Raw genomic sequence first — 25,249 nt, forward strand, 5'->3', positions numbered from 1 at the left:
TTAGAACCCAGTGGGAAGATCTCAAATCCAAACAAACTATTCCCAAGTTTGTGAAAAAGAACGTGGAAGCTTTTTTAAAATCTCAAATGAAAAGGTAACTAAAGAGATGAAATGGCCAAAAGGGATTTGGACATTCCTATTACAGAGCAAGTTGTTCAGTAGAGATCATGAGGTTTATGCATTGTTGTCAGAAGAGGTATCTGTATGCCAAAATCTTGCTGCCAATCTCGCTGGTGGAATCTTACAGTCCTTTTGATAGTGTATCCCTGCTCTGGGAAGCCCCATTGACAATGGTGGGACTTCCAATTCATTGCCAAGACTAATTTATTTCAACTCCTAAGAAATGCTCACCATCTCTCCTATTGTTACCAAGACCTTTGTCCATATCCATTTTGATTTATTCTTTGCTGGTCTCTATTCTTCCTTGCTAGCCTCCACAGACCACGAATACTTTGATTCTTGTTTTCTTACATGGTTGTCCATGTTAAGCACAACTGGTTTTTCATTACCAACAATTGTAAAATCATCTTGTTCAAATTCCCCAGTGATCCCCTTCACCTTACCTTTGCAAGCTTCTCCAGCTGTACATCCTGTATCCACCCTCTTCTAGTTCAGAAGAATGAGGATGAGGAGGAATCTCATAGAAACCTATAAAATTCTAACAGGACTAGATAGGGAAGATACAAGAAGATGTTCCTAATGGTGGGGGTGTCCAAAACCAGGGGCCATAGTTTGAGGATGCAGGATGCTCCATTTAGCACAGAGATTAGGAGAAATTTATTCATCCAGAGAGTGGCCAACCTGTGGAATTTGCTACCACAGAAAGTAGTTGAGGCCAAAACATTGAATGTTTTCAAGAGGAGATTAGATATAGCACTTGAGGTAAAGGGGATCAAAGGATTTGGGGGCAAGTTGGGATTAGGCTTTTGAGTTGGATGATCAGCATTGATCATAATGAATGGCGGTGCAGGCTCAAAGAGCTAAATGGCCTCTTCCGGCTTCTTTCTTCTAGGTAAAAGCAGATTGCTGATCATTAATGTCTTCCAGCTATCTTTATGCCCCTGTCCTTGGTTTCAAAAGCCTCTTTAAAGTCCCTGCTTTGATGATGTTTTTGTTACTCTGTTATCCCTCAGTTTACTCTGCTGGGTATCCCATTGCATTTTGTAAAGTACGGGGATGTTACCCTCTGCTGTGGAGGGACTCTCTATCAAAAAACAAGTTAATGAAGTGCTGGAGGAGGCAATTCAACATGCCCAAGCGATTGTGTGAACTAGCAATCTATGGCTTGTTCTTTATGCTGTAAAAACTAAGACATTTAGAATGGGGGGGGGGGCACTCACATCTAACTTGACCATGACAATATATTCACATATAGCTTGAATTTGACAATATTGTAGAGCTTTGTCCCTAGCCTGTTTATAACAATTTGTCACTGTGCCAAAAACTATTACCGTATGCTAGATAGAATCATAGCACCCTAAGCAGGTGGCGACTTATGGAGTAAACCCATCTCTGCAGTATGTGTGTGTGGAGTGGGAGTGGGAGGTACATGGCTGTTTGGTTGTGCTGTCAAGACTCACTCCATCCAACTGCATCGGGGTGCAGTTGTCGCTCCGCCGTGGCTGGAGTGTGGTGCAGCGCGCGTGCCCGCCATCTCCTCTGCCTCCCTCGCTCCAGGAGCCGATGGGGGATGTTGCTGTTCTCTCCATCCCTCTCTCCTTCCATCCATCTCTCCCTCCATCCATCCAGCCTCCATCGGAAACCACTGGCAACACTGTATCCTATTCCATTGCAACATTCCTCCCCCCCCCCCCCAACCTCCTCAAATTGATACAGCAGCAGCGCGCGCACTCCCACCACTGTCCGTGCGCGCGCGGCGGGGGGCGCTCGTCTCGCTAGTGCGCGCGGCCCACCGGCGCGCGCGCGCTCTCTCTCGCTCTCACGCGCGCTCCCTCCTCCTCCTCCTCCTCCTCCTCGCGCGCCGCTACCCCGCTTTGCGCAAAGCGCATGCTCGCCTCGCCTTTATACCCGCGGGGCAGCCGCTGCGGTTCTTCACTGCAGCAGCAGCAGCGGCGGGGAGAGGAGGCAGACAGGGAGCAGTATCCATCCATCCATCCATCATCAGCACAAGTCACCGGGATCCTCCTCGCAACACACAGCCCACTCCTTCACACCCCCCCCCCCCTTCCACCCGTCTCCCAGAAGAAAACACAATAATACCCTGTCCCACTTCCCATCACTGACACCATGGCTGATAAAGGGGACAAGAAGGACTCGGAGGGAACAGGAGGATGGAAGCAATTCGTCTACAACCCGGGCACCGGCCAATTCATGGGCAGGACCGCCAGCAGCTGGGGTAAGGATCAAGGAGATGGATGGAGAGGGGGGGGGGTGAATGGGGGAAACGCCAGTGGACATTCTGCAAATGGTATTTTTTTCCAAAACAAAAATGGAATTTGATTTACTGTAAATGCAGGTAGTTCCTTCCATTTTGTGTGTGTCTTGCTGTCATCTTTGACGGAGTTGGGGGGGGGGGGGGTGGGTATGATATTTAAGGTTTGTCTTTTTTTATAAACTGGATGAGGTGATGGGGTTTGTTAGCCCAGTCAGTGCCTGTCCCCCCTGGTGGGGATTCTTCAGCCAGGCTGCTGGACTCAGCCTGGCTTGTCTTGCCGCAGGGAGAAAGAGGCAGGATTGATTTGAGGGGGTCTGTCTCTCTCTTTCTCCCCCTTTATCTCTGTGTCTGTGTGTGTCTCTCTTTTGCTGTATCTCTGTCTCTCCCTCTATGTCGCTGTCTCTCTCTCTCCTGTGTGTGTGACTGTCTATCTCTCTGTCTCTCTGTGTCTCTCTCCCCCTCACACACAGCCGCTTCCCCCACCCCCGGGTGAGAAGCAGCAGGATGAGGCCAGGGTGAGGAGGGTGTTAAATTGTCAATTTGAGGGAATGGCTTGACTTGGGGGCGGATGGAGAGTTGGGGTAAAACCTGCGCATTTTGCAGCCGGCTGTCAGTCACGATGCTTCAGAAGGTGTTAACGTGACCAAACTCCTTAATGTTTGATCTGAGCGGCTGAGCTGCTACACTTCCAGCGGCTTTCCTCTCTTATTTTTGGTTCCAGCAAAAAAACATGTTGATGTTCATTTAGACCTGGACGAGTGACCAATTTCCCCTGGCTGTGGGGTTTTGTGACTTGTTCATCCCTAGAAATGGTAGGGCTGGGGGCAACATAAATGTCAGTTTTCTTGTGATTGAGAAACATTCAGTCCGGAATTGAAATCTGATTTGATACTGGGGGAAAATGTTAGCAACACTTTTTTATGCATCAAACCTATTTATCCGTTAATGGGTTGGAGTCGATTTTACGAGTGTTTTTTTTGAAACCCTGAAGTTTTCTTTTTGAAAGGGCGCTGTGATATTCCGTCGGAAATTGTAGCAACCCAGCTCCCACAGAAAAGGAATCTCTATGGATGATAAAACTGGAGACAGTAAACTGGGTAAAGGTCCTTGGAACAGCAGTCTTTAACGCAGTCTGCTTTGAATTCCAAACTGGACGATCCAATAGATTCCAAAATTTCCCCATTCGTGTTGCTTCACTTGTTTAACTCATTTAATAATTCGAAAGGCGCTTTGCACAAAATCAATAGCAATCAAGCTGTACATTTATAGGTTTTGCTTTCTGTATTTGTCATAATGTTCCACCAACATGGATTTCTTTTTTTTGGAATGGGGCTCTCTCTGACCCTTTTTACTACATTTATTACAGTTTGGAAGGACATTTCTGTTAGGTGCATTGAATAATTCAAGGTTCCAGTTTTGGGTTAAGCTGATATTGTTTGTTTGTGGGGCTGAGGACATTTCTCTCAATCAGCTTTTAACCACATAGTGAAAAGGGTTGACTTTTGATCATCTTGCCTTTTATTAAGAACATAGCTCTTTTGCTTGACTGCTAATCTTATAAAGATCTATGCAGAAGATAACGGTGATCTATTGCAGAAGATGAAGGTGATCTTGCCCATTTTCTTAAATGTGTTGAACTGTTTTTAACAATTTTACCTCAAGATTATGTGAAAATGGGGAGACCATTCAAAATGATGAATCCAGAATGTCTTAAACTGTTTAACAATGTTCCCATTTGTGGGGCACCTCGGTAAATTTTTGCATCCTTGATTTTTATCTAAACTGTGATATCGGATGTGCTTTATCAAGAACACCTGCTCATAACACTGATGTTATTGTGATCTTCCTCTTGCCCAACTGCAGATTTGCCTTTTTTTGACTGATTTCAGGCATGTTTATTATGATGTTTCCCAGCCCCCATAACAAATATAGTGTTTAAGTAAAAAGGGCAGGTTGGTGGGAAATCGAACTGACCACTTGGACAACGCACAACTACACTGAGTGTCCTTTCGGCTTTGGTCATCACAAATGTTAGCATTCCCATTTAGATCCTTGGGAGGCCTATTCCTATACAAAATTTCATGCAGAAGAGCTCTGTAAAGGGTTTGTCCTTCACATGTTCAACTCTACTAAACTAGGAAATATTCTTGGGGGAGAGACAGAAACTAGAAGCAGGAATAGGCCATTCGGCCCTTTGAGCCTGCTCCACCATTCATTATAATCATGGCTGAACGCCAAATTCAATATTGTGACTTTCCCTTCATCCTTCCACCCATATCCCTCAATCCCTCTAGCCCCAGGAGCTATATCTAATTTCTTCTTGATCAGACAACATTTTGGCCTCAGCTACATTCCATGGTAGTGAATTCCATACATTCACCACCCTCTGGGTGGAGAAATTTCTCCTTGCCTCAGTTTTAAAAGTTTTACCACTTATCCTCAAACTTTAATCCCCACCATTGGGAACATTTTTTTTTGAAAAATGTCTAATCCTGTCTAATCCTGTTAGAATTTTATAAGTTTCTATGCAATCCCCTCTCACTCTTCTAAACTCCAGCAAATATAATCCTAAACGACATGGTCTCGACATCAGCATCAATGTCACTCTTAAAATTTTGCACCATTCTTTAAAGGAACTTTCCATTACCTCCCTCCCTCCCACCTCCCCATGTGTGCATGCACACACACACACACACACACGCACTCGTATATCCTTTCCACCTTCTCAGTCCTGTTTAATAAGTTCCCAATGTAGGCAAACTCAGAACTGGATAGACAGTGGAAGTAGAAATAGCCAAGGACTGAATGAGACTGTGAATACTGAAACTCTTAATTTTAAATAGTATACTCCAAGCAGCACCTGGTATGAAGGAGAACTGAGGAGCAGAAAGTGCGGGAGCTTTGTGTATGGAGTTGAACTACACTCAGGTGAACCATACCAATGGTAAGGAATCTGCCCTCTCAGTGGCTAATTAAACACAATACTGGGATGACCTGAGGATAAATACTTAATCATAATATTTTCCTTTCCCTTTAATCTGTTCAGTAGTTAATATCCTTTGGAGATTCCATTTGAAATGAAATATTGGCATTGGACAATGAATAGTTGTTATGCGTGGTTGCACTATACATTGGATACAAGTCTAAGGAGCAAATTTTTCTTTTCCATTGTTGAATTGTGTATGAAACACAAGTTGTATAATCCAGTAAAAAATATATAATATATTTCATTCTCAGAGCATCGGTAGCACTGGCAAAGCTAGCATATATTCTCAATACCTAATTGCTATTAGAACAGCGGTGGTGAAGCATCTTCTTGAACCACTACTGGCCCGTGTAGTTAAAATGCTCCAATAACTCTGTTCTTTCCATTAGTTGGAATCATAACCCTGATCAGTGATCTTGATTAAAAACTTTGTTTTAAACAATGCATGTGGAAATATATTTCCAGGTTAATGCAAAATAGCCAAATGGATATACATGAGGAAGGCCATTTGGCACATCTTGGCTCACCCTTACAGAAAGATCGTATAATTTCCTACTACTCCAATGCAATACAACTTCCAAATGTTTGTGATTCCAGAGGTTTTGCCTCCACTGTCTTAGGTAGGAGTCAATTCCATGTGTTAATCTTTGTGTGAAGAAAAACATCCTGATATCAGTCCTGAATCTGCTTTTTCATAGTTTAAACTTGTTTCCCCCTTGTCCTACTCTTAGTTTGTTTTGAAATTGTGTTCCAGGTTTATCTTTACTTAATGACTTACTATCTTTGTGGCTCTTATAAGGTCATCTCATGGTTATCTTCTTTCAAGGCTGAAAGTTTCCTGATTCTCTCTCTTTCTTCTGAACTCATTACTCTTTTTCTAGGATTGGTTGCTTAACTCTCTTCTTGCATAGTCTTTAATATTTTCTTTGTACTTTCGTGACCCAGAACTGGTCACAGTACTCGAGGAGGCCTTGTAAGGCAGCTTCAACGGATTTAATTAGGCTACTAATGCTAATTTAATTTGTTATTCCCCAGTTATAAATCTATAGTTAACCTTCTGGACAGATTTATAATATATTGCAAGAGACTGAGCTGCTATCTTGATTTAGTAGCTTATCAAGCCATGAATAACTTTTTTGAGATTGTTAAATCTTTGTAATACATGATGAATTAACTGTTATCCATGAGTCCCACCTCCTGCTCTCTTGACCCTCCTTCCACTAAACTGCTGATCAGTCAACTTCCCTTCCTGGCCCTCATAGTAGCTGATATTGTAAACAGTTTTCTCTCAGGTCCTGAAACCTATCTATCTGAATCCCAACTATTCTCAATGTATTTTAATGCTTTCTTTGAAAGAACTGAATGTGATATCTCCAAATTTGCAGATGACACAGCTGGGTGGGAGGGTGAGCTGTGAGGAGGATGCATAGATCCTTCAGTTTGATTTGGACAAGCTGGGTGAGCAGGCAAATGCATGGCAGATGCAGTGTAATATGAATAAATGTGAGGTTATCCATTTTGGTCACAAAAACATGAAGGAGATTATTATTTGAATGGACATAAATTAAGAAAGGGGAATGAAACCTGGGTGTTCTTGTACATCAGTCATTGAAGGTAAGCATGTAGGTGCAACAGGAAGTAAAGAAGGCAAATGATATGCTGGCCCTCATAGTGAGAGGACTCAAATACAGGAGCAGGGATGTCTTGCTGCATTTATAAGGGCCTTGGTGAGACCACGCCTGAAATATTGTGTGCAGATTTGGGTCCTTTATCTGAGGAAGGATGTTCTTGCTATAGAGAGAGCGCAGCGAAGGTTTATCAGACTGATTCTTGGGATGGCAGGGCATGACTTATAAGTGGAGATTGAGTTGTTTAGGATTACATTCACCAGAGTTCAGAAGAATGAGGGGATAATCTCATAGAAACCTATAAAATTCTACAGAACTAGACATGGTAGATGCAGGTAGGGTGTTCCCGATGGTGAGGGTGTTCAGAACCAGGAGTTATAGTCTAAAGATATAGGTAAACCTTTAGGATTGAGATGGGGAAAAATTTCTTCACCCAGAGATTGGTGAGCCTCTGGAATTCACTATCACAGAAATCAGTTGAGGCCAAAACATTGTGGGTGGAAATTTCCGGCCGCGCTTGCCTGGAAACTGGAAAATCCTGCCCAAGTCAGTGGACTTTTTTATGATCTGCATCCTGCCCACTGTGATTCCTTTGGTGGGCGGAACTGGAAATTTCAGCCCTGTATGTTTTCAACAATGAGTTGGATATAGCACTTGGGGTGAAGGGGATCAAAGGATATGGAGGGGGGGGGGGATGCAGGATTAGACTATTGAGTTGGATGATCAGCCATGAACATAATGAATAGCGAAGCAGGTTTGACCTCCTGCTCCTGTTTTCTATGTTTCTGTTTAGTGTCTCCACTTGTACAGCAACTAGTCCTAAATGAACTGAGATTTCCTCTTAATAAACATTGGAAAGACTAAAGTTGCTGTTTTTTTGTCCACCATCCAAACCCCAATTGCCAAGCTACCATTTCCATCTCTCCCCCTAGCCCATGCCTCAAGCTTGAACTTTGCGTCCCATTTGATCTGGAGCTGAGATTCTGCCCATTATTTTATCCATCATCAAAACTGTCTATTTCCACCGATTGTCGGTCTCTGCTTCTGCCTCAATCTATCTGCTGCCTAAACCATCTTTGTGCTTTTTGTTATCTCTGGACTTGATAATTCCAGTGTTCTCTTGACTAAATCCAGTCTCCACCTTTCATAAACTTGAACTCATCTTAAATTCTTCGGCCCGTATCCCAACATGCACTAAGTCCCAGTTACCCGTTACCTCTGTTATATGCATAACATTGACTTCCAGTCTTAACACCTGGATTTTAAAAAGAATTTCATCCTTGTGTGTTCAAACTTCAACTCTCCAAGAACTCTGTTTTCAACTATCTAGGCTCCGAGTTCTGAAATTCTTTCCTTTAAAACCTTCCTTTCTGGTCAAGATGGTTATCTGTTCTAATATTTCCTCTTTTAGCTTGGAATCAATCTTTGTTTTATGTTCTTGCGAAGAGGTGTGGGAGATTTTACTTGCATTTATACAGTGACTTAAATTATTGTTGAGATGGCTTTGTTGGTGAATATCAAATTATCTTTTTAATATTAGAATTTAACTGATGTTTAGATGTTGGTGAAGGGCGTTCTAGTCTTGCCTGCAAACAAGCAGGTTTACTTATTCCACAGTGCACTGGTGTATAATGTCCCTAGGTATCATAAGTTAATGGATAAACTATTACCAGTATTCCACTTATTTTAATTGACTATACAATTTGTAAGTACTGTTGAAATGACCCATAATTTGCTTTTCGTCCACGGTCAATCAAAAGATGCCTAAAATAGCATTCACTGAAAGTAATATACAGCACAATAAAATTCTGTTCCATAGTTTTATCTCCTGTATCTAAATACTTCATTGTAATTTGTTTCCAACCATTTACGGGCAAGAGCTGGAAAATAAAAATGTTGATCAAATTGGATCCACTTAAGATTTTGCCGACAATTGAAAGATTATACTTGAAGTGTTTTTGTAGGGTTGGTGCTCAAATCCAATTACCATGTATCCTGTAACTTTTGTCACATTTTTATGTCAACTTTTTTCCACTATAAATTCTGAAATTAAAATGGAAAATTTAGCAGTGGAAACTACCCATAGAAACTGTAATAATACACTCTCACCAATGATGGCACTGTCGTGCCATCACCAGTTCAGAGGCTCAGCTACAGGGAAATTCCAACCAACTCTCTTTCTCCACATCCTGGATTAGTACACATTTTGTTATTTGACACTGATATGAAATTAAATTATTTTGCAAATAAAGTCAAAATATAATATTGAAATGAGGACTGAAGGGTGCACTGACCCAATTATCCATATCCTCTAATCCTACCTGAAGGCTAGGTTTGGTCTCATGTATGTAATAACACAAGAAATTAACTGGTTGTATGTAAAAATATCGTTATATTAAATTAACTGTTGCAGTTAAGTGACTTTAATGTATAAGATAGTTTGCCAAAAAAAACTTTTTTGACTGAAAATAAATGTCATGCTTTTATTAGAATTAAAGAACATATCAGTGTAAAATTAGTGTTTGCAATATTTAAACTTGTTATATTTTGAGAGGAATTTTATTGTGTTGTTTTTATTTAATTTGTGGGTTCTTAATCTTCTATGCACTCTTTCAATCCTGTGAGTATATTTTTGCTCTCCCTTAAGGATGATTTTTTTTCCCCTCCAAAGATTTTGGAGGTTCTGCATTTGTGATGTGTGATGAAATTAATTCAATAAGTTGACAATTTTACTTTTGAGCCGTAAGTTACAGCAAGCTCATGGTTCACTGAACTCATAAAACTGAAGATCACAATTGTGTTTGAGTTTCTGCAGAAATGAACTCCTGGCTTTCTTTGTATCAATTCCCTTTTTGCTTTACATGTGGCAAATTGTTATTTTTCCAATGATGAAAATTATTCTTTGTAATTTTCCTTGTAGTTAAATTATCTAAACCCCAGGTTGCCTCTCTTTGGATCTTTGCTGGACCTGTCCAAAAAATGCCGAGCAGCTATTGAATAATATGAACCACCATTTGTTATCATATATGGGTTTTATGCTATTATGTAAGCAAAATTGTCCATATAAACATGTGTAGTTGTAATAAGAAATGTAATTATCATGGAGATGTGTAGACTGGACGTTTCTCTAATGAACACATAAAATGGTAAAACTCACCATTCATTGACAGAATCTATGAAATTATTGCAGCACTGATATGGATATAACAAGATAAACTTCTTTTCAACTGTAAATTGTTAGTGCAACTGTAATAACAATGCAAATTAACAGGAAGTAAGCAAGCTTTATCTCTTTGGCCTACAGCCATTCTTTTATGCTCTCAGGAGAGAATATTTTTCTATAGATTTGATTGAGACCTTCTGTTTTTCAGACAAAAGGAGCAAGTTTTTTATTATGCAATTTAAGTAAATCATAGATTATTGAGAGCTTAGTGTCTGTCAATCTCTTGCTATTCCTCCCACAAAGGCAGCAGTTGTTGTATGGTTTAACAAATTTGATAAACTTTCTTTATCTGTAATCCTTTATTGAACAACACCTTAAACCAAGCTTTTAGGTCGAATGACCAAATCAAGCTACCAACTTTCTGTAGGTGGAGACTAAAGACTTCCCCAGTGAGACTCAGTTAAGTGTCTAGAAGACTCTTTTATCTTTAGATACCACTTTCTCTTGTTTACAGAGTGATGTGTGCATTTTTTTTACTAAAGTTCTTGTAATAATCTTTCATAAAAATTGCACTCCTGGTTCTAATTCACTAATCTTTTGTACATTCATCATGACTGGGATTTGGATCAAGTTCTTCACATTTACATTCTCCTTGTTTAGACAATTAAACATAAGTCATTGGAGAGCCTGGCAGATAGTGCAGTACAGTAAAACATGCCCTCTTTTTACAACTTAAAATTCATAATGTCCATAAATATTTTTCAAGGGAGATGAGTGGTGGTGATGGGATATGTTAGATGTAGGAAGCCTAGTGGAGTTTGGACACAATATGGATATGTACAAAGCATCACATTTTTCAGAGGCTAAAGCAAGGAATAGGAACAAGCCCTCATTGAAAAGATACTGAAGAGTGTGAATGAGTAGAGTCGGCAAAGGATTCAGTGCTTAGGCCTGAATTTTCACTCTGGTCAAGGGGAAGAGTCTAAACAAATCTTCACTCTGCAATCCTTCCCCAGGAGAAATGTTCCAGAGGGTCAGATATTCAGTCTGGGAGGTTGGGAAAGGTGGTAAAAATGGGAGTCCTTGTGGGTGTCCCTAGGACAAGTGCAGGGTGTGGAGGCAGGCTGGGTGGGAGTCCTATCTCAGTGCACCACACTGTGTGGAATTTTCTTTTAAATAAGTAACACATAAGCCAGCACTCCATCCCTCACTACTAGCCCTCATTCACAGTCTCCATGCCAACTTTTTATGCCCCTCTCACCTCTCATGGTCATTCATAACTCCCATATCAACCTATGCCCCTCTATCCCCTCCCCCATACCCTTCTCCATCCCGTATGCCCCTCTATTTCAATTGATCTTTAGAACACTGAGCCAACTTCGTTGGGCTCCCCACCTACCAACTTTTGCCCTAATATCCTCCATGCCCACTCACCCTGCATCTGTCAGGTTAGACCTTAGTACCAATGCTGAGATGAAATGAAAAAAGCATCTATTGCAGATTGATTTTTTTTTTAAAAAAGTGCTCATTCTCAAAGACTCATTCACCACATTTACATTTCTTCAATGACAAAATTGAATATAAAAAAGAAATACTTCATTCAAGTGCCTAATCCCTTGTAAGAACAAACATTGAACTTCATTGTCCCCCTTCAAAGAGGCTATAAGCACTTGTAGTTGTCAATCAAATTGAACTGGCAAGCATTGCACTGTGATATTGGAAAGTTGGAAAATATGTCATGTGGCAGTAAATCTGTTAAAAGAGCCCTCATGCCTATTTCAACAGAGTGAAATAGCAAGTAATGATTTTTTAAAAAACATTCCGTGAAGTTTTTACAAATACTTAAAGTAGTTTTAAATATCTTGATAGCTTGACAGTTTCTTTTTCAGCTCTCTTTTACACACATTTATGTCCACTTTTAACAACTTTAAAAGACATCTCACTTCTTGAAAAAGACACCTGACCTTCCCCAAAATATCCCAGGACTAGATCCAAGAGGTACCCTGCCTCTCCAGAAGACTCTGCACAATTTAGATCCGCTCCTCCCAGGTCTATTTTGTACATGTTATGTTTCCCATTCCTGGCTAATGAAAAGCGGATATGACTAGAGGCAGCTGCTGCTTTATGCAGACAGTTGCCTCTGTGAAGCACACATGTACAAATCCCAATCCACCCTATCCCTGCCCCTACAGAAATGGTAGGTGCTGTGTTTGGTTATGGAAATTTCAGATTTCAGCCTTTTGTGCCATTTTTGTAATGATGGAGAGATTCTACATCATTGCAAAGTTCAGGTTTAATTCTATGCAAACCTAGGTGAAGATAGTCCAACCAACAACATTTTGAGTTATATAGAAAGGAGCATAGTATTATTCTTTACAATTATATTCTATCTTAGGGTACATGGATTATTTATACTGAAATAGAGGATATTTCAAAATTTAAAAGAAAATTATGACCAATTTTGATAGGATGGACAATCTCTTCTGAGTCTGGGGAAAAATTAAAAATTGCTACTGAGTGAATAAAGATGTAAGAAAAATTTCCTTTTATTCAAAATAGTTGTTGGACTGCAGAAAATTTGGTTGCGAGCGTAGCTGATGCAGGGAACGCCACATTTTTTCAGGGACTATTGGAGAAATATATGAAATAATGGAAGGTACAGGACTTTGGGAAGCAAGATGGGCAGTGACATTAGTCTTGGGATTGATTTCGTGAGGCATCAGCAGAGACACGACGGCTCGGATTTTACGACCTTGCTTGGGCGAGGCTCATAAAATCCTGCCCGAGGCCAACGGAGAATTCTGTTCTGTGAGCTTCACCCCTCCCAGATTCAGGGTGGGCGAGGCGGTAAAATTCCGAACCAATGAGTTGAATGGTCTGTGCTGTAAATGTCGTTGGTTACCTTGCCCACATTTCTTCTTCTCAGTTCTCTCTTCAAGATACCAGTATCCACCGCTGTAATTGTATAGTCTTCAGTTGTGGTGCTATGTGAAAAGATGCACTGTATGTTGGTAGGTTCATTGGTAGGTTAAAAACATTTAAATGTTTTCCATCCCACTGATGAGTGGTTTTTGTTCACTCCTACATGCAGGATGTTAAGTCAAGTGTGAGCTGTAAAATGATTCTGGAAGGAATGAAAAACATTTGGAAATACAAACTAACTTGTTTCTTATTCCTTTCTGTACAGCTTTGATTTTTCTGTTCTATCTGGTGTTTTATGGCTTCCTAGCTGGTCTATTCAGCTTCACGATGTGGGTTATGCTTCAGATGCTGGACGATTATACACCCAAATATCGTGACAGAGTTTCCAGTCCAGGTAACTATTCCACTTGATATTGCTTTACAGGATGCTTGTCAATAATCAAGATTTGAACAATAGATATTTTAACTAACCGCTTTTTCTTTAAAATAAAACCACAGTTATTACAATAGATGTTACAGAGGTGTCTGTTTGGCTTAGGGAACTTATGCATGGGAAGAGCATAAGCAGAGCCCAGCAATATAAGATAGTCTCCACCTGTACCATTTCAACACTGTTTTCAATGCCACAACTATTAAGAGAGATTCAATAACCAAGTACCTGCCCTATTAATTTGTAAAGGTCTAGTCATAAGCTAAATAGTTTCTGTTACTCAAACTGATATGAACTGCCGTAATTTTTAAGAGTGGACACAGTTATGCGCTCACGTACACAGTTTTATCACATGATGGGCGGCACGGTACCACAGTGGTTAGCACTTCTGCTTCACAACTCGAGGGACCTGGGTTCGATTCCCGGGTTGGGTCATTGTCTGTGTGGAGTTTGCACATTCTCCACGTGTGGGTTTCCTCCAGGTGCTCCCGTTTCCTCCCACAGTCCAAAGATGTGCTGGTTAGGTCGAATGGCCATGCTGAAATTGCTCTTCAGTGTCCTGAGATGCATAGGTTAGAGGGATTAGCAGGTAAATATGTGGGGGGAGGGCCTGGGTGGGATTGTGGTCGGTTCAGACTTGATGGGCCCAATGGCTTCTTTCTGCACCGTGGGGTTTCTATGATTCTATCTAAAAAGGTTATACAGTTAAAAGGAGCCCTGCAACAAATATATTGAATCATAAAATGCCTACAATGCAAAAGAGGCCATTTGGTCCATCGAGTCTGCACTGACTCAGACAGAGTATTTTACCCAGGCCCTCTCCCCTGCCAAATTTACCATGGCTAATTCATCTAACCTACACATTTTGGGGACTAAGGGGCAATTTAGCATGGCCAATCCATTTAACCTGTTGTCATATCAATATTTCTTTCTTGTGTTTATTTAGTGCCCGGTGTCTTCCCAGGACATCAAATTGAACATAAGAACATAAGAAATAGGAGCAGGAGTAGGCCATCCAGCCCTTCGAGCCTTCGAAATTGCTAGACAGTCAATTAATATTTTTGAAGTGTTTTATTTTTTGTTTTGTTCTGAATGGATTGTTCACCTCTTTGAATGCTACCAACTTCCCCAGCCACACAAAGTGCACTTGCTACTTTATAGATCATAGGTTAAAGTTTACTTAAAGATTGAATTTAATAATGCACACACCAGGCTAACATCTCATTGCAGTTCTGAAAAGTGTTGCATTGTCCAAGGTATTGACTATTAAATGATGCATTAATTCAAAGCCTCATCCTGTTCAAATGTACATGAAACAGTGCATGATAGCATTCAAAGAAAAACATTAAGTTCTGTGTTCTGCTCCAACACACAACATTGAAACAAATTCTTAGGTTACTCATCTCATTTGCTGTTTATGGAACCTCACTGTGTGCAAACTGGCATTTTTTTTATTTGTGTGGCTGGGGAAGCAGGTAGCATTCAATATTGAGATGAACAAAACAAAAAAACATTGACTACACTTTAAGTATTAATTGACTGTCCAACAATTTTCAATGCCCTGTCAATACACTGGACATTAAATAAACTCAAGAAGGAAATACAGATATAATAACAGGTTAGGTGGATTGGCCATGCTAAATTGCCCGATACTTCCCCAAGATATGTATGTTAGATGAATTAACCATGGTAAATTTGGTGGGGGAGAGGGCCTGGGTAAAATACTCTATCTGAGAGTCGGTGCAGACTTGATGGGCCAAATAGCCTCTTCTGTGCTATAGGGATTCTATGATTCAATTAATTTTTGCAGGCCTCCTTTCTTAACTGCATAACCTTTTAGATCATGTGATAAAGCTGTGTGTAAATGTATCCACTCTTATGGTAGTTCAAATTAATTTGAGTAATAGAAACTATTTAGCTTATGATTAGACCGTCACAAATTAATAGGGCATGTACTTGGTTACTGAATCTCTCTTGCTAGTTTATGGCATTGAAAACAATGTTGAAATAGTACAGGTGGAGACTATCTTACATTGCTGGCCTCTGCTTATGTTCTTCCCCCGCATAAGTTCCTTTTGATTCTAAGTACTTTTTGATTCTATCACTGTAGAAATAAAACCTAGTGTTTGGTTTGGTTTTTGCGGCATTACTAATCTGTGGCAGAACTCTTAGTGATCCATATATAAATGGTGCTTGGTAGGACAGAACTTGGATATTGCTGAAAAGAGAGACATTTTGCACTCATCAGGACAAATGCAGAGATGCCAAATTTCAAATGATCACAACTAAAATGGGTCAAGACAAAACATATTTCTTTTGTTCGCAGAGAATTGGTGCATCACTGTGTATGAATTAATGTTATTTGAAGCATAAATTAACCACTTCATGAGCTCGATTGATGTAGCTATTAACACTCAGGATTGTTCAACAAGTGCTACCCAATCACAGAATCATATCTAATGGTAGATGGTTTGTCTTAGGTTGGCATCCTTTTTTGGAGCCTATAGTTCCCTATGCCTTTTTCCATAACAGCACCTTGGCTAGAGTCTGCTTGTCAACCTGCGGCAAGGTGGCATAGTGGGTAGCACTGCTGCCCCACAGTGCCAGGGACCCGAGTTCAATTCCAGCCTCTGGTCACTGTCTGAATGGAGTTTGCATGTTCTACCTATGTCTGTGTGGGTTCCCTCCAGATGCTCTGGTTTCCTCCCATCGTAAGAAGTCTCACAACATCAGGTTAAAGTCCAACAGGTTTATTTGGTAGCAGAATCCACTAGCTTTCAGAGCGTTGCTCCTTCGTCAGGTGAGTGGGAATTCTGTTCACAAACAGGGCATATAAAGACACGGACTCAATTTACAAAATAATGATTGAAATGCGAGTCTTTACGCTAATCCAGTCTTCAAGGTACAGACAGTGTGAATGGAGAGAGCATTAAGCACAGGTTAAAGGGATGTGTATTGCCTCCAGACAGGAGAGTTACTGAGATTTTTGCAAGTCCAGGCAAGTCGTGGGGGTTACAGATAGTGTGACATGAACCCAAGACCCCGGTTGAGGCCGTCCTCGTGTGCGGAACTTGGCTATTGGTCTCTGTTCAGCAACTCTACGCTGTCGTATGTCATGAAGGCTGCCTTGGAGAACGCTTACCCGAAGATCAGAGGCTGAATGCCCATGACTGCTGAAGTGTTCCCCAGCAGAAAGAGAACAGTCTTGCCTGGTGATTGTTGAGCGGTGTTCACTCATCTGTTGTCATAGAGTCTACATGGTCTCCCCAATGTACCATGCCTTGGGACATCATTTCCAGCAGGGTATCAGGTAGACAACATTGACCGAGTTGCAAGGGTATGTACCGTGCACCTGATGGATGGTGTTCTCACATAAGATGATGGTATCCATATCGATGATCTGGCACATCTTGGCAGAGGTTGCTGTGGCAGAGTTGTGTGATGTCGTGGTCACTGTTCTCCTCAAGGCTGGGTAGCTTGCTGCAGACAATGGTTTGTTTGAGGTTGTGTGATTGTTTGAAGGCAAGAAGTGGGGGTGTGGGGATAGCCTTGGCGAGATGTTCGTCTTCATCAATGATATGTTGAAGGCTCCAAATGTCAAGAATTACTCACAGCTTTATGACATGACCTAAAAGGTTATGCAATTAAAAAAGGAGCACTGCAAAAATTCATTGAATCATAGAATCCCTACAGTGCAGAAGAGGCTATTTGGCCCATTGAGTCTACACTGACACTCGTATGTTAAGACTTGATTTGCTGTAAAGACTCGCGTTATTCTGTAAGTTGAGTTTGTGTCTTTATATGCCCTGTTTGTGAACAGAGTTCCCACTCACCTGACGAAGGAGCAAAGCTAGTGGATTTTACTACTAAATAAACCTGTTGGACTTTAACCTGGGGTTTTGAGACTTCTTACTGTGTTCACCCAAGTCCAACGCTGACATCTCCACATCATTCCCCCCATAGTCCAGAGATGTGCAGGTTAGGTGGACTGCCCATGCAAAATTGCTCCTTAGTGTCCCAAAGTTGTGTAGGTTAGGTGGATTAGCTATATACAAGATAACAAAGATTGGGCAGAGGAAAGGGCCTGAGTGGGATGATCTTTCAGAGACTTGGTGCATACTCGATTGGCTGGATAGCAAATGTATAATCTATGATTCAATCAGTATCTTTTACTCCTCTAATATAAGTTATTATAATCATTTGAAATTTGGTATTCTTGCATTTTTTCCGACGAGTGCATAGTTAAACTCTTAACATCACTTCATTCCCAATCTCACTTAGATTTGCATCTCCCTTGCATTTATCTGTGTTGACCTTTGTCAATTATTTACCCATTCTGCGAGTTTACTACGCTCTAGTAATTGTTGCAGCCCTCTCAGCATTAACTATTCTTACTATTTGTTGTCACTTGCAACACTTGTTGTCACATTAGAAATTGTGGGGGCAATTCTCCCAAAAGTGCCAAATTGACGGGAAAACTGTTCTAAATCCCGACTGTTTTCTCAGTTCAGCTTCTCACCTGAATCTCCACACTCTGTGCAATGCAGAGGTCCTAGTCATGACTATCATTAAAAACCCAAGGGAGTGGGGCCTATTTGTGCCAAAGTCTGACAGTTCTGGAACTCTGCGCATGCGCAGTGGCTCCGATCTGTCAGACTGCCTGTTTGCTGGCCAGTTCGATCACTGGCCAGCCACGGACCACCGCAGTGCTGCCCCTCCAGCACCCCCCATGGCCCGATCGCAGCCCTCACAGCAATTCCCGGGCAAACCGCACACACACACACACACACACACGCACACACAAAATCCCTTCCCCCCGGGGTCAGACCAGCCCACCTCAATTGCTGCCCTCCCTCCATCCCAGACTGATCCTATCTATAGAGTGGCAGCAGGACCCCCCCCACCTGCACCCCGACTGATTGCCCCACGTCCTGCCACAATAGCCCCACCCCCTTAGCACTCTGCCCTCCTGGACATGGGCAGTTTGCCCCTTGGGCAGTGCCAAGGGGCACAGGCTGGCACTGCCAGGGTGACTATGCCCAGGGGGCCCTAACCCCCAGTGCCTGACCATCTGGAGGGCCCCGATTGCTCCCCGCTTCATTCCGGTGGGGTCTCCTGCTCGTTCCCCGAATGTGTGGAGTTATTCTAAACCCCGCTGGAATGAAGCACTCCTGGCAGGTGGGAGATTCGATTGGGACTTGAAAGTTCTTGATAACGAACTGATAAACATATTTAAAACATATTAAAGAAGATTCAAATTACTTACTTGTCTTCCTGCCGATTTCCAGCATGGTCTGACCAGTGACTGTTTGCCGGCTCAGAGATGCAAATGCGTTCCCAGCGCATAAGCTAATCCCAGTACAAGGCCAACGATGCGTATCCCCCACCTCAGCCCATCAGAAAAGTTGCAGGCCGCAATGGGAGAATTGCGGCCTGTGTTACTGATGCCAAAGTCCAAATCACTAATGTAAATTACAGACAACAATGGTCCCAATACTGATCCTAGTGGAAACCATTTCCACCTTCTGGAACTCTGAATATCTAACCTTTGCTCCCACTTTCTGTTTCTGTCCAGTAGCAATCTCGCAATCCATTCTGGTACTTGTCCCCATGTCCATATTCTCCAACATTACTTATTTGTCGATTATGAGACATCTTGTTATATCCTTTTGAAAATTTAGATAAATTATTTACCATTGTATGTTCTCTCTGTTACCTCCTTAAAAATTCAATATGGTTGGTTGAACAAGATTTACCCTTTTGAAATCTGATTTCGAACTAATTATTAAGTTCCTCATTTCTAGATATTCTTCTATTAGCTTCACTATTACAGATTCTACTGCTCTTCTTACTTATGACATTAATCTGACTGATCTATAATTCCTTGATCATACTTTGTCTCCCTTCTTGCGTACAGGAATTACATCAGTAATCCTTCAGGCCTTGCTATTGTTTTATTGAATATGAGTATTAATGCCTCTGCTATCTCTTTGGGTTGTTTTAATATATGTCAATGCAATCCATTCAAACCAGAGCTTTATATCTATTTTTTAAAATTTGAAATGCATTTACCTCATTAGGCATTTCTTCATTCAGTGTCATGTCGACCTGTTCCGTCTCCCTTTATAAATACCAAAGCAAAATAATTATTTAATATCTGCCATCTCTCTATGGTGTTATCATCCCTGTGGTGTTATCATGAGTATCCCTCATAGTCCTCCTTCCATCCCAACCTCCCTTTTTTATTGATGATCTGCCTTTAAAATAATTTACTGTTTTGTTTTATGTTCCAAGGATAATTTAATTTCATAGTTCCTCATGCCTTTTTAACTTCTCTACTAACGTCTTCATATTCTCTCTTATCCTACGCTCCTCTGCTGTCTATGTACTTGAAGTATGCCTCTTGCCTAACACTCAATTGTTCCTTTATCTTTATTCACCCATGAAGTGCCACCAGTTTTTGGTTTGTTCTTTCCTATTAGTGGAATATATTTTCCTTGCAGTCTGATCATCTTATTAAATGTTTCCCATTATTGTTCTGCATTGTTAATTCTATTTGTTCAGCTCCCTAACAATGCAGCAGCCACGGTGGCGTACTGATTAGCACTGCTGCCTCACAGTGCCAGGGACCCGGGTGCGATTCCCAGCTTGGGTCACTGTTTGTGCGGAGTTTGCACATTTTCCTCCGGGGTGCTCCGGTTTCCTCTGATGTTCTAAGAGACATGCTGCTTAGGTACATTGACCTGAACAGGCTGACCTGAACAATGATGAAATTGACTGTGGCAGCTAGGGGAATTTCACAGTAACTTCGTTGCAGTGTTAAAATAAGCCTTACTTGTGATTAGTAAATAAACTTTAAAAAAATAAGAAACATGTTAAACCTCGTGGTAGGGTTGTTCATCCTGTTGTCACCTCGTAGACTCCAACCTCTGGGCACCATATTTGCCCTGCACCCGGACAGTAGTTCACTCTTCTGTTGACCCCTTATTTTTAAACTGTGCCCCCCATTTCGAGTCCCTCCCATAATGGGAAACATTCAGCACCCATTCAAATTCAAGTCAAATCGACTTCAGTCCGTTGGGCAATTTTGTTTATTGTGCCATATTTTTTCTTTTTTGCACACTTTGGGTTGTATTTTACATGCCCACCCCACGCCTACCTGCTTACGCCCCTGGGGGGGCAGGGGGTGCTGCTAAGATTGGAAGCCTGCCTCCACATTCAAATAAGCAATCAAGGACTAATTAATTAGTCCTGTCAAGAAACCAGTTGACTCTGATAATGCAGTGCTTACACCATAAAATGTTTGGCCTGGGCAGCAGTGGGCAGCCCGATTTGTAAAAAGAAACTTCAAAGGACAGGAGAGGAAGGGATTCAGTTTTTGGGGGCTGCCCTTTCCAATGGCAGGGTGGCCCCCTAAGTTCGAATCTTTCCACCCCCCTCCTCCTTTCTACCTGTCTTAAGTCCCCACCCCACTCTGCCCAAGACTCTGCACTTACCAGCAGCTGCCACTAACATGCTATTGGCGCTGCTGAGACTGATGGAGCTGCCAGACAAACCTACAGCGAAACCTCCTCTCCAATGAGGTGTGGAAGTCCCACTCAGCCCTCCTTTCAGCCATGCCTGCAGTATGCTATGGCTGCGTGGCGGGTCGGCATGGAGCATGTCGACTTCTACTGACTTTTCATCTTGGAAGTTGGAAGGTTGGTGGGGGGGCTGATGCAGGCCATTAGTTCCTCCCCCCTATACATTGGTGTCTCTATGTCATTGAACCCCTTGTCTCTTTTGGTGGCCGTCTCTAAATGGCCAATCTTGCACTTTTTGTTCTTCGATATACAGTAAAATGTTGTCTGGGTGCACTACCTGAGTGGTTGGGAGTTAGGTTAATGTTAGATTTTAAGTAGGTACAGTCTCCAGCTGGATAACTGCAAAAGGCAGCTGAGACTCTTTATTTATGAAGAAAGACCATGCATGGGCAGGATGAGCTGACATTACTGCCTGGTTAACTCTGAATGAAAATACTTAAGTTTTGTATTTCTAGCAGGGAAACAGGTCATTTGTCCATGTTCATTATGATCCACACAAACCTCTTGAGACCCTTGTTCAATCAATCCCCATGAATGTAACCTTCTAATCCTTTATCACTTGTATTTGTCTGGCTTCCCTTTAAATGGTAAAACAAAATCCTCATTCTAACCATTCCCTAGGTAAATTTCCTTTTGGCTTATTAATGAATACCTGATTATCCTTGACATTGGTTTCTCACAAATGAAAATACGTTCTCTAAAGCTTCCATTTAATGATCATAAAGACTTCCCTTAAAAGCAACAACAAAACAAATAGGTACAGGGATCAAACAGATCAGAAAATTGAATAAATGCATGGCTCAAAAGGTTTTACGGGAGATGGGGGTTTTGATTCATGGGGCAATGACATGCATACTGGAGAAAAAGGGAGCTGATTCTTTGGGGTATGTTCTACTGAAGGCAGCTTGGTGCCAATGTGTGGGTGAATTGAATAATTAGGGCTTTAAACTAAAAAGAATGGAGAAGGATATACTTGGGGGGGGGAGTGGGTTCAGCTGTAGGGAAATATATACATTTAAAAGATAAATCAAAGCTGGAGAGCAGTGTAGCAATCTGGGTAACAATGGCAGATTGTGATTTGAAAGGACAATGTTAGCACATCAGTGTCAAATCAGGGAAAAAAAGCTGGAAAGTTTAAATTAAAGGTGCTTTATCTAAATGCTCAAAGCAACAACTAGAAGGAATTGAGTTTGATCTAATAGTCATTACTACGTATGAGCAGAGTACGAGAACGTTCAAACAATTAGCTCTGGTCCTTACACTAAGCTGGACTTTCAATAATGTACAATGTAGAATAGCACCTTACCCAGTGGATAATCTATTCTAAGAGCATATTAAGACATTTTTCCTTTTACAGTGGAGATCTTTCACTTGATAGCTTGTTAGTTGTCAGAAATAACAACCTGGCAACCAATTTTTTTTAATAGTCAATTACATTTTCCAACCTCAGCATTGTCATCAGTTACTTTAGTAAACACAGATTTAATTCAGCCTACAGCATTTCATGATGAACTGTTAAGGAGGCAATACAACTTTTATAGTCTTCCCACTTCTGATCATGGTTTCACACCATTACTTTGCAGGTGTGATTTAAGATGGTTTCCAAAATGCAGCCATTTTGATGAAAGTTTCAGAGGTTCTGAAATGCCAGAAATACGTGGGGTGCCCACACTCCTATTTTCCCCTTCCCCTCCATCTCCACTCCACTGAAAATAGCTAGAGGCGGAAACAGAAGCAGAACTTCCACCTTTACTCAGCAGTAATTCTTTTCTACATTCATCTGTATGGTAATGAAATGGGACCATAAAATCTCACCCACAGTTGCAAGGTGACCAAGTTTAGGAACTAAATACTCCCAGGGTACATAACATTTGGAGAAGGAGAAATGGTTGCCAGGTAATAAAGGAGCACATGAACACAGTAACAAGGGAATCTTTTGGCTGGACTAAATATGGGTAGAGGTTAAAAATAAGAAGGATCGGAAGACATTTGTGAGTAGTTTACAGGCCCCTTAATATTAGCTGTACTGTTGTACAAAGTGTAAACCAAGAAATAGGAAGAGCTTGTTAAATGCAATCCAATGATCATCAGGATCTTTAATCATAATTTGGACGAATCAAATGGACAAAAATAGTCTGGAGGACAAGTCCACCGGATGCTTTCAAGATAGTTTCCTAAAACCAACACACAGTGGAATCAAGCAGGATGAGTATCATATAGGCTAAGATAGATTGGTAAGCTACATACAAAATGGCAAATGTTAAAATAAATATTTCTTAATTCTCAATGAATATATACTTTGTGGAGAAATAAGAAGCTCCACAGGAAGAGTGATCCATTTGTGGCCAATTTAAGAAGTTAAGGAAAATGTTAGATTACTATTAGAAGCTTGTAATATTGCCAAGGAGATTAGTAAGCCCCGAAGATTGAAGAAGTTTTAGAAACCAGCAAAGGGTAACCAAAAAAAACTGACAAAAGGCGAAAATACAGAGAATAACATAGCAAGACATATAAAAACAAAGCCCAAAGTTTTCCTGCCATTACGCCATCAGCAGGATTTTCCCATCAACAGCAACCTCCCGCCGTGGGTTCCCCTAATGGTGGAGGATGAGTTATTTTTAAGACGGGTAAGAGAATGCAAAAGTAAACATGGACCCTTTAACGCCTGAGACAGGAGAAATTATAACAGGAATAAGAAAATGGAGAGACGTTAAACCAATATTTTATGTTTGTCTTCATGCTAGAAGACAGACCCTATCAATGATAGGGGGGAATCGAGAGCTAATGAGAGTAAGAAGCTTAAAGTAACTGATTATTAGTAAAGAAAAAGTAGTGGAGAAGTGAATAGGACTAAAAGCAGACAAATCCCTTGTGTCTGATGACATGTATCCTAAGCTTCTAAGTGAGGTAGCTGCGTAGAATGAATGCATTGTTTATGATCTTTTAAAAATTCTGGAGTGGCCTCAGTGGATTGGAAGTCAGCAAATGTAACAGCATTATCCGGCAAAGGGAGGGACCTTACAGTCCAATTGGCCTGACATTATTTGTCAGAAAATGCTGGACCTCATTATTAAGGAATTAGTAATAGGGCACCAAGCAAATGATAACATGGTTAGACTGAGTCAGCCTGCTTTTATGAAAGTGAAATCATGCCTGACAAATCCATGAAGATGATGTAACTAGCAGGGTAAAGGGGAACCAGTGGATTTTCAGAAAGCATTCAGTAAGGTGCCAGATGCTGTTCTACAAGACAAATGGGCATGAAGTTGGTGTTGACAGAAGATTGGTTAAAGAACAGAAAACAAATTGTTCATATTGGGTTTCTAAAATGATTGCTGCTTAGCTATTTACAATCTGTATTTATGACCTAGATGAAAGAGCCGAGACTCATGTATCCAAGTTTGCTGATGATATAAAGTTAAATGGAAAAGTAAACTGTGAAGAGGACAAAATGAGGCAAAGGGATAGAGACCGATTAGGCTAGTTGGCAATGAGATGGCAGATGAAGAGTAATGTGAGGAATTGTGAGGTTATTTACTTTGGTAGAGAAAATTGCAAAATGGCATACTATTTAAATAGTGAGATACTGTTATGGCAAAGAATTGTCTATTTTTCAGGTTGTGATTACAGTGGGGATGGGCAGCACTTACACTTGGTGGACTCCAGCTTCAGTTAGGCAGAGGACATTGTGCAGAGCTTTCACTCTCTGTAGCTTCTGCTCCATCTCCTTGTTGTGTGGCAGACTCAGAGTCATTGCCATTACAGTCCCCAAATATAGTGCACCCTTTGTGTAGATGGCACTGGAACCTATGCCCTGCCTTTGAGGATGCAGTAACAGTCCTGGTCAAATCCAAACGACATACACATTAGGCATTCTGGCATTATGCCAGTCAGTAGGGTTGTATGCCCTCAGGATAATGCTCCTTCTGAGGCCCCTGGTACTAGCAGGGAGCCTTGCCTGGGCATCATTTCTGAGAGACCATGCGGGCAGCCCTGGGTGGAGCTGTGCAAACCTCCAGGAGCCTCCCTGCTACCACTTTCAGCATTATTAGCACATATATGGGAGTCCTAGGTACATGAAAAACAGAATGTTAACATGCAGTTAAAACAAGAAGTTTGAAAGAGCAAATGGTAGGTTGGCC

General features: G+C 41.3%; 1 protein-coding gene across 3 annotated transcripts in view; it reads left to right on the forward strand.

Annotated features, from left to right (window-relative positions):
* Positions 1-2,077: 2,077 nt before the first annotated feature.
* The window catches only part of atp1b3a (ATPase Na+/K+ transporting subunit beta 3a), a 40,510-nt gene continuing 17,338 nt past the window's right edge, over positions 2,078-25,249 (forward strand). Inside the window, exons 1-3 of one of the 3 annotated variants that reach the window (XM_080185927.1) lie at positions 2,078-2,356; positions 5,847-6,001; positions 13,360-13,488. In XM_080185927.1, coding sequence (XP_080042053.1) covers positions 2,292-2,356; positions 5,847-6,001; positions 13,360-13,488 — 349 coding nt within the window. In that variant the 5' untranslated portion in view covers positions 2,078-2,291. Of the gene's footprint in view, positions 2,357-5,238; positions 5,340-5,846; positions 6,002-13,359; positions 13,489-25,249 lie in introns of all 3 variants that reach the window. The other 2 variants (XM_080185929.1, XM_080185928.1) reach the window with 2 other exon arrangements.

This window comes from Carcharhinus amblyrhynchos, chromosome 3 (genome assembly GCF_965287045.1).
Source record: "Carcharhinus amblyrhynchos chromosome 3, sCarAmb.v2.hapA, whole genome shotgun sequence".
Classification (NCBI taxonomy): domain Eukaryota; kingdom Metazoa; phylum Chordata; class Chondrichthyes; order Carcharhiniformes; family Carcharhinidae; genus Carcharhinus; species Carcharhinus amblyrhynchos.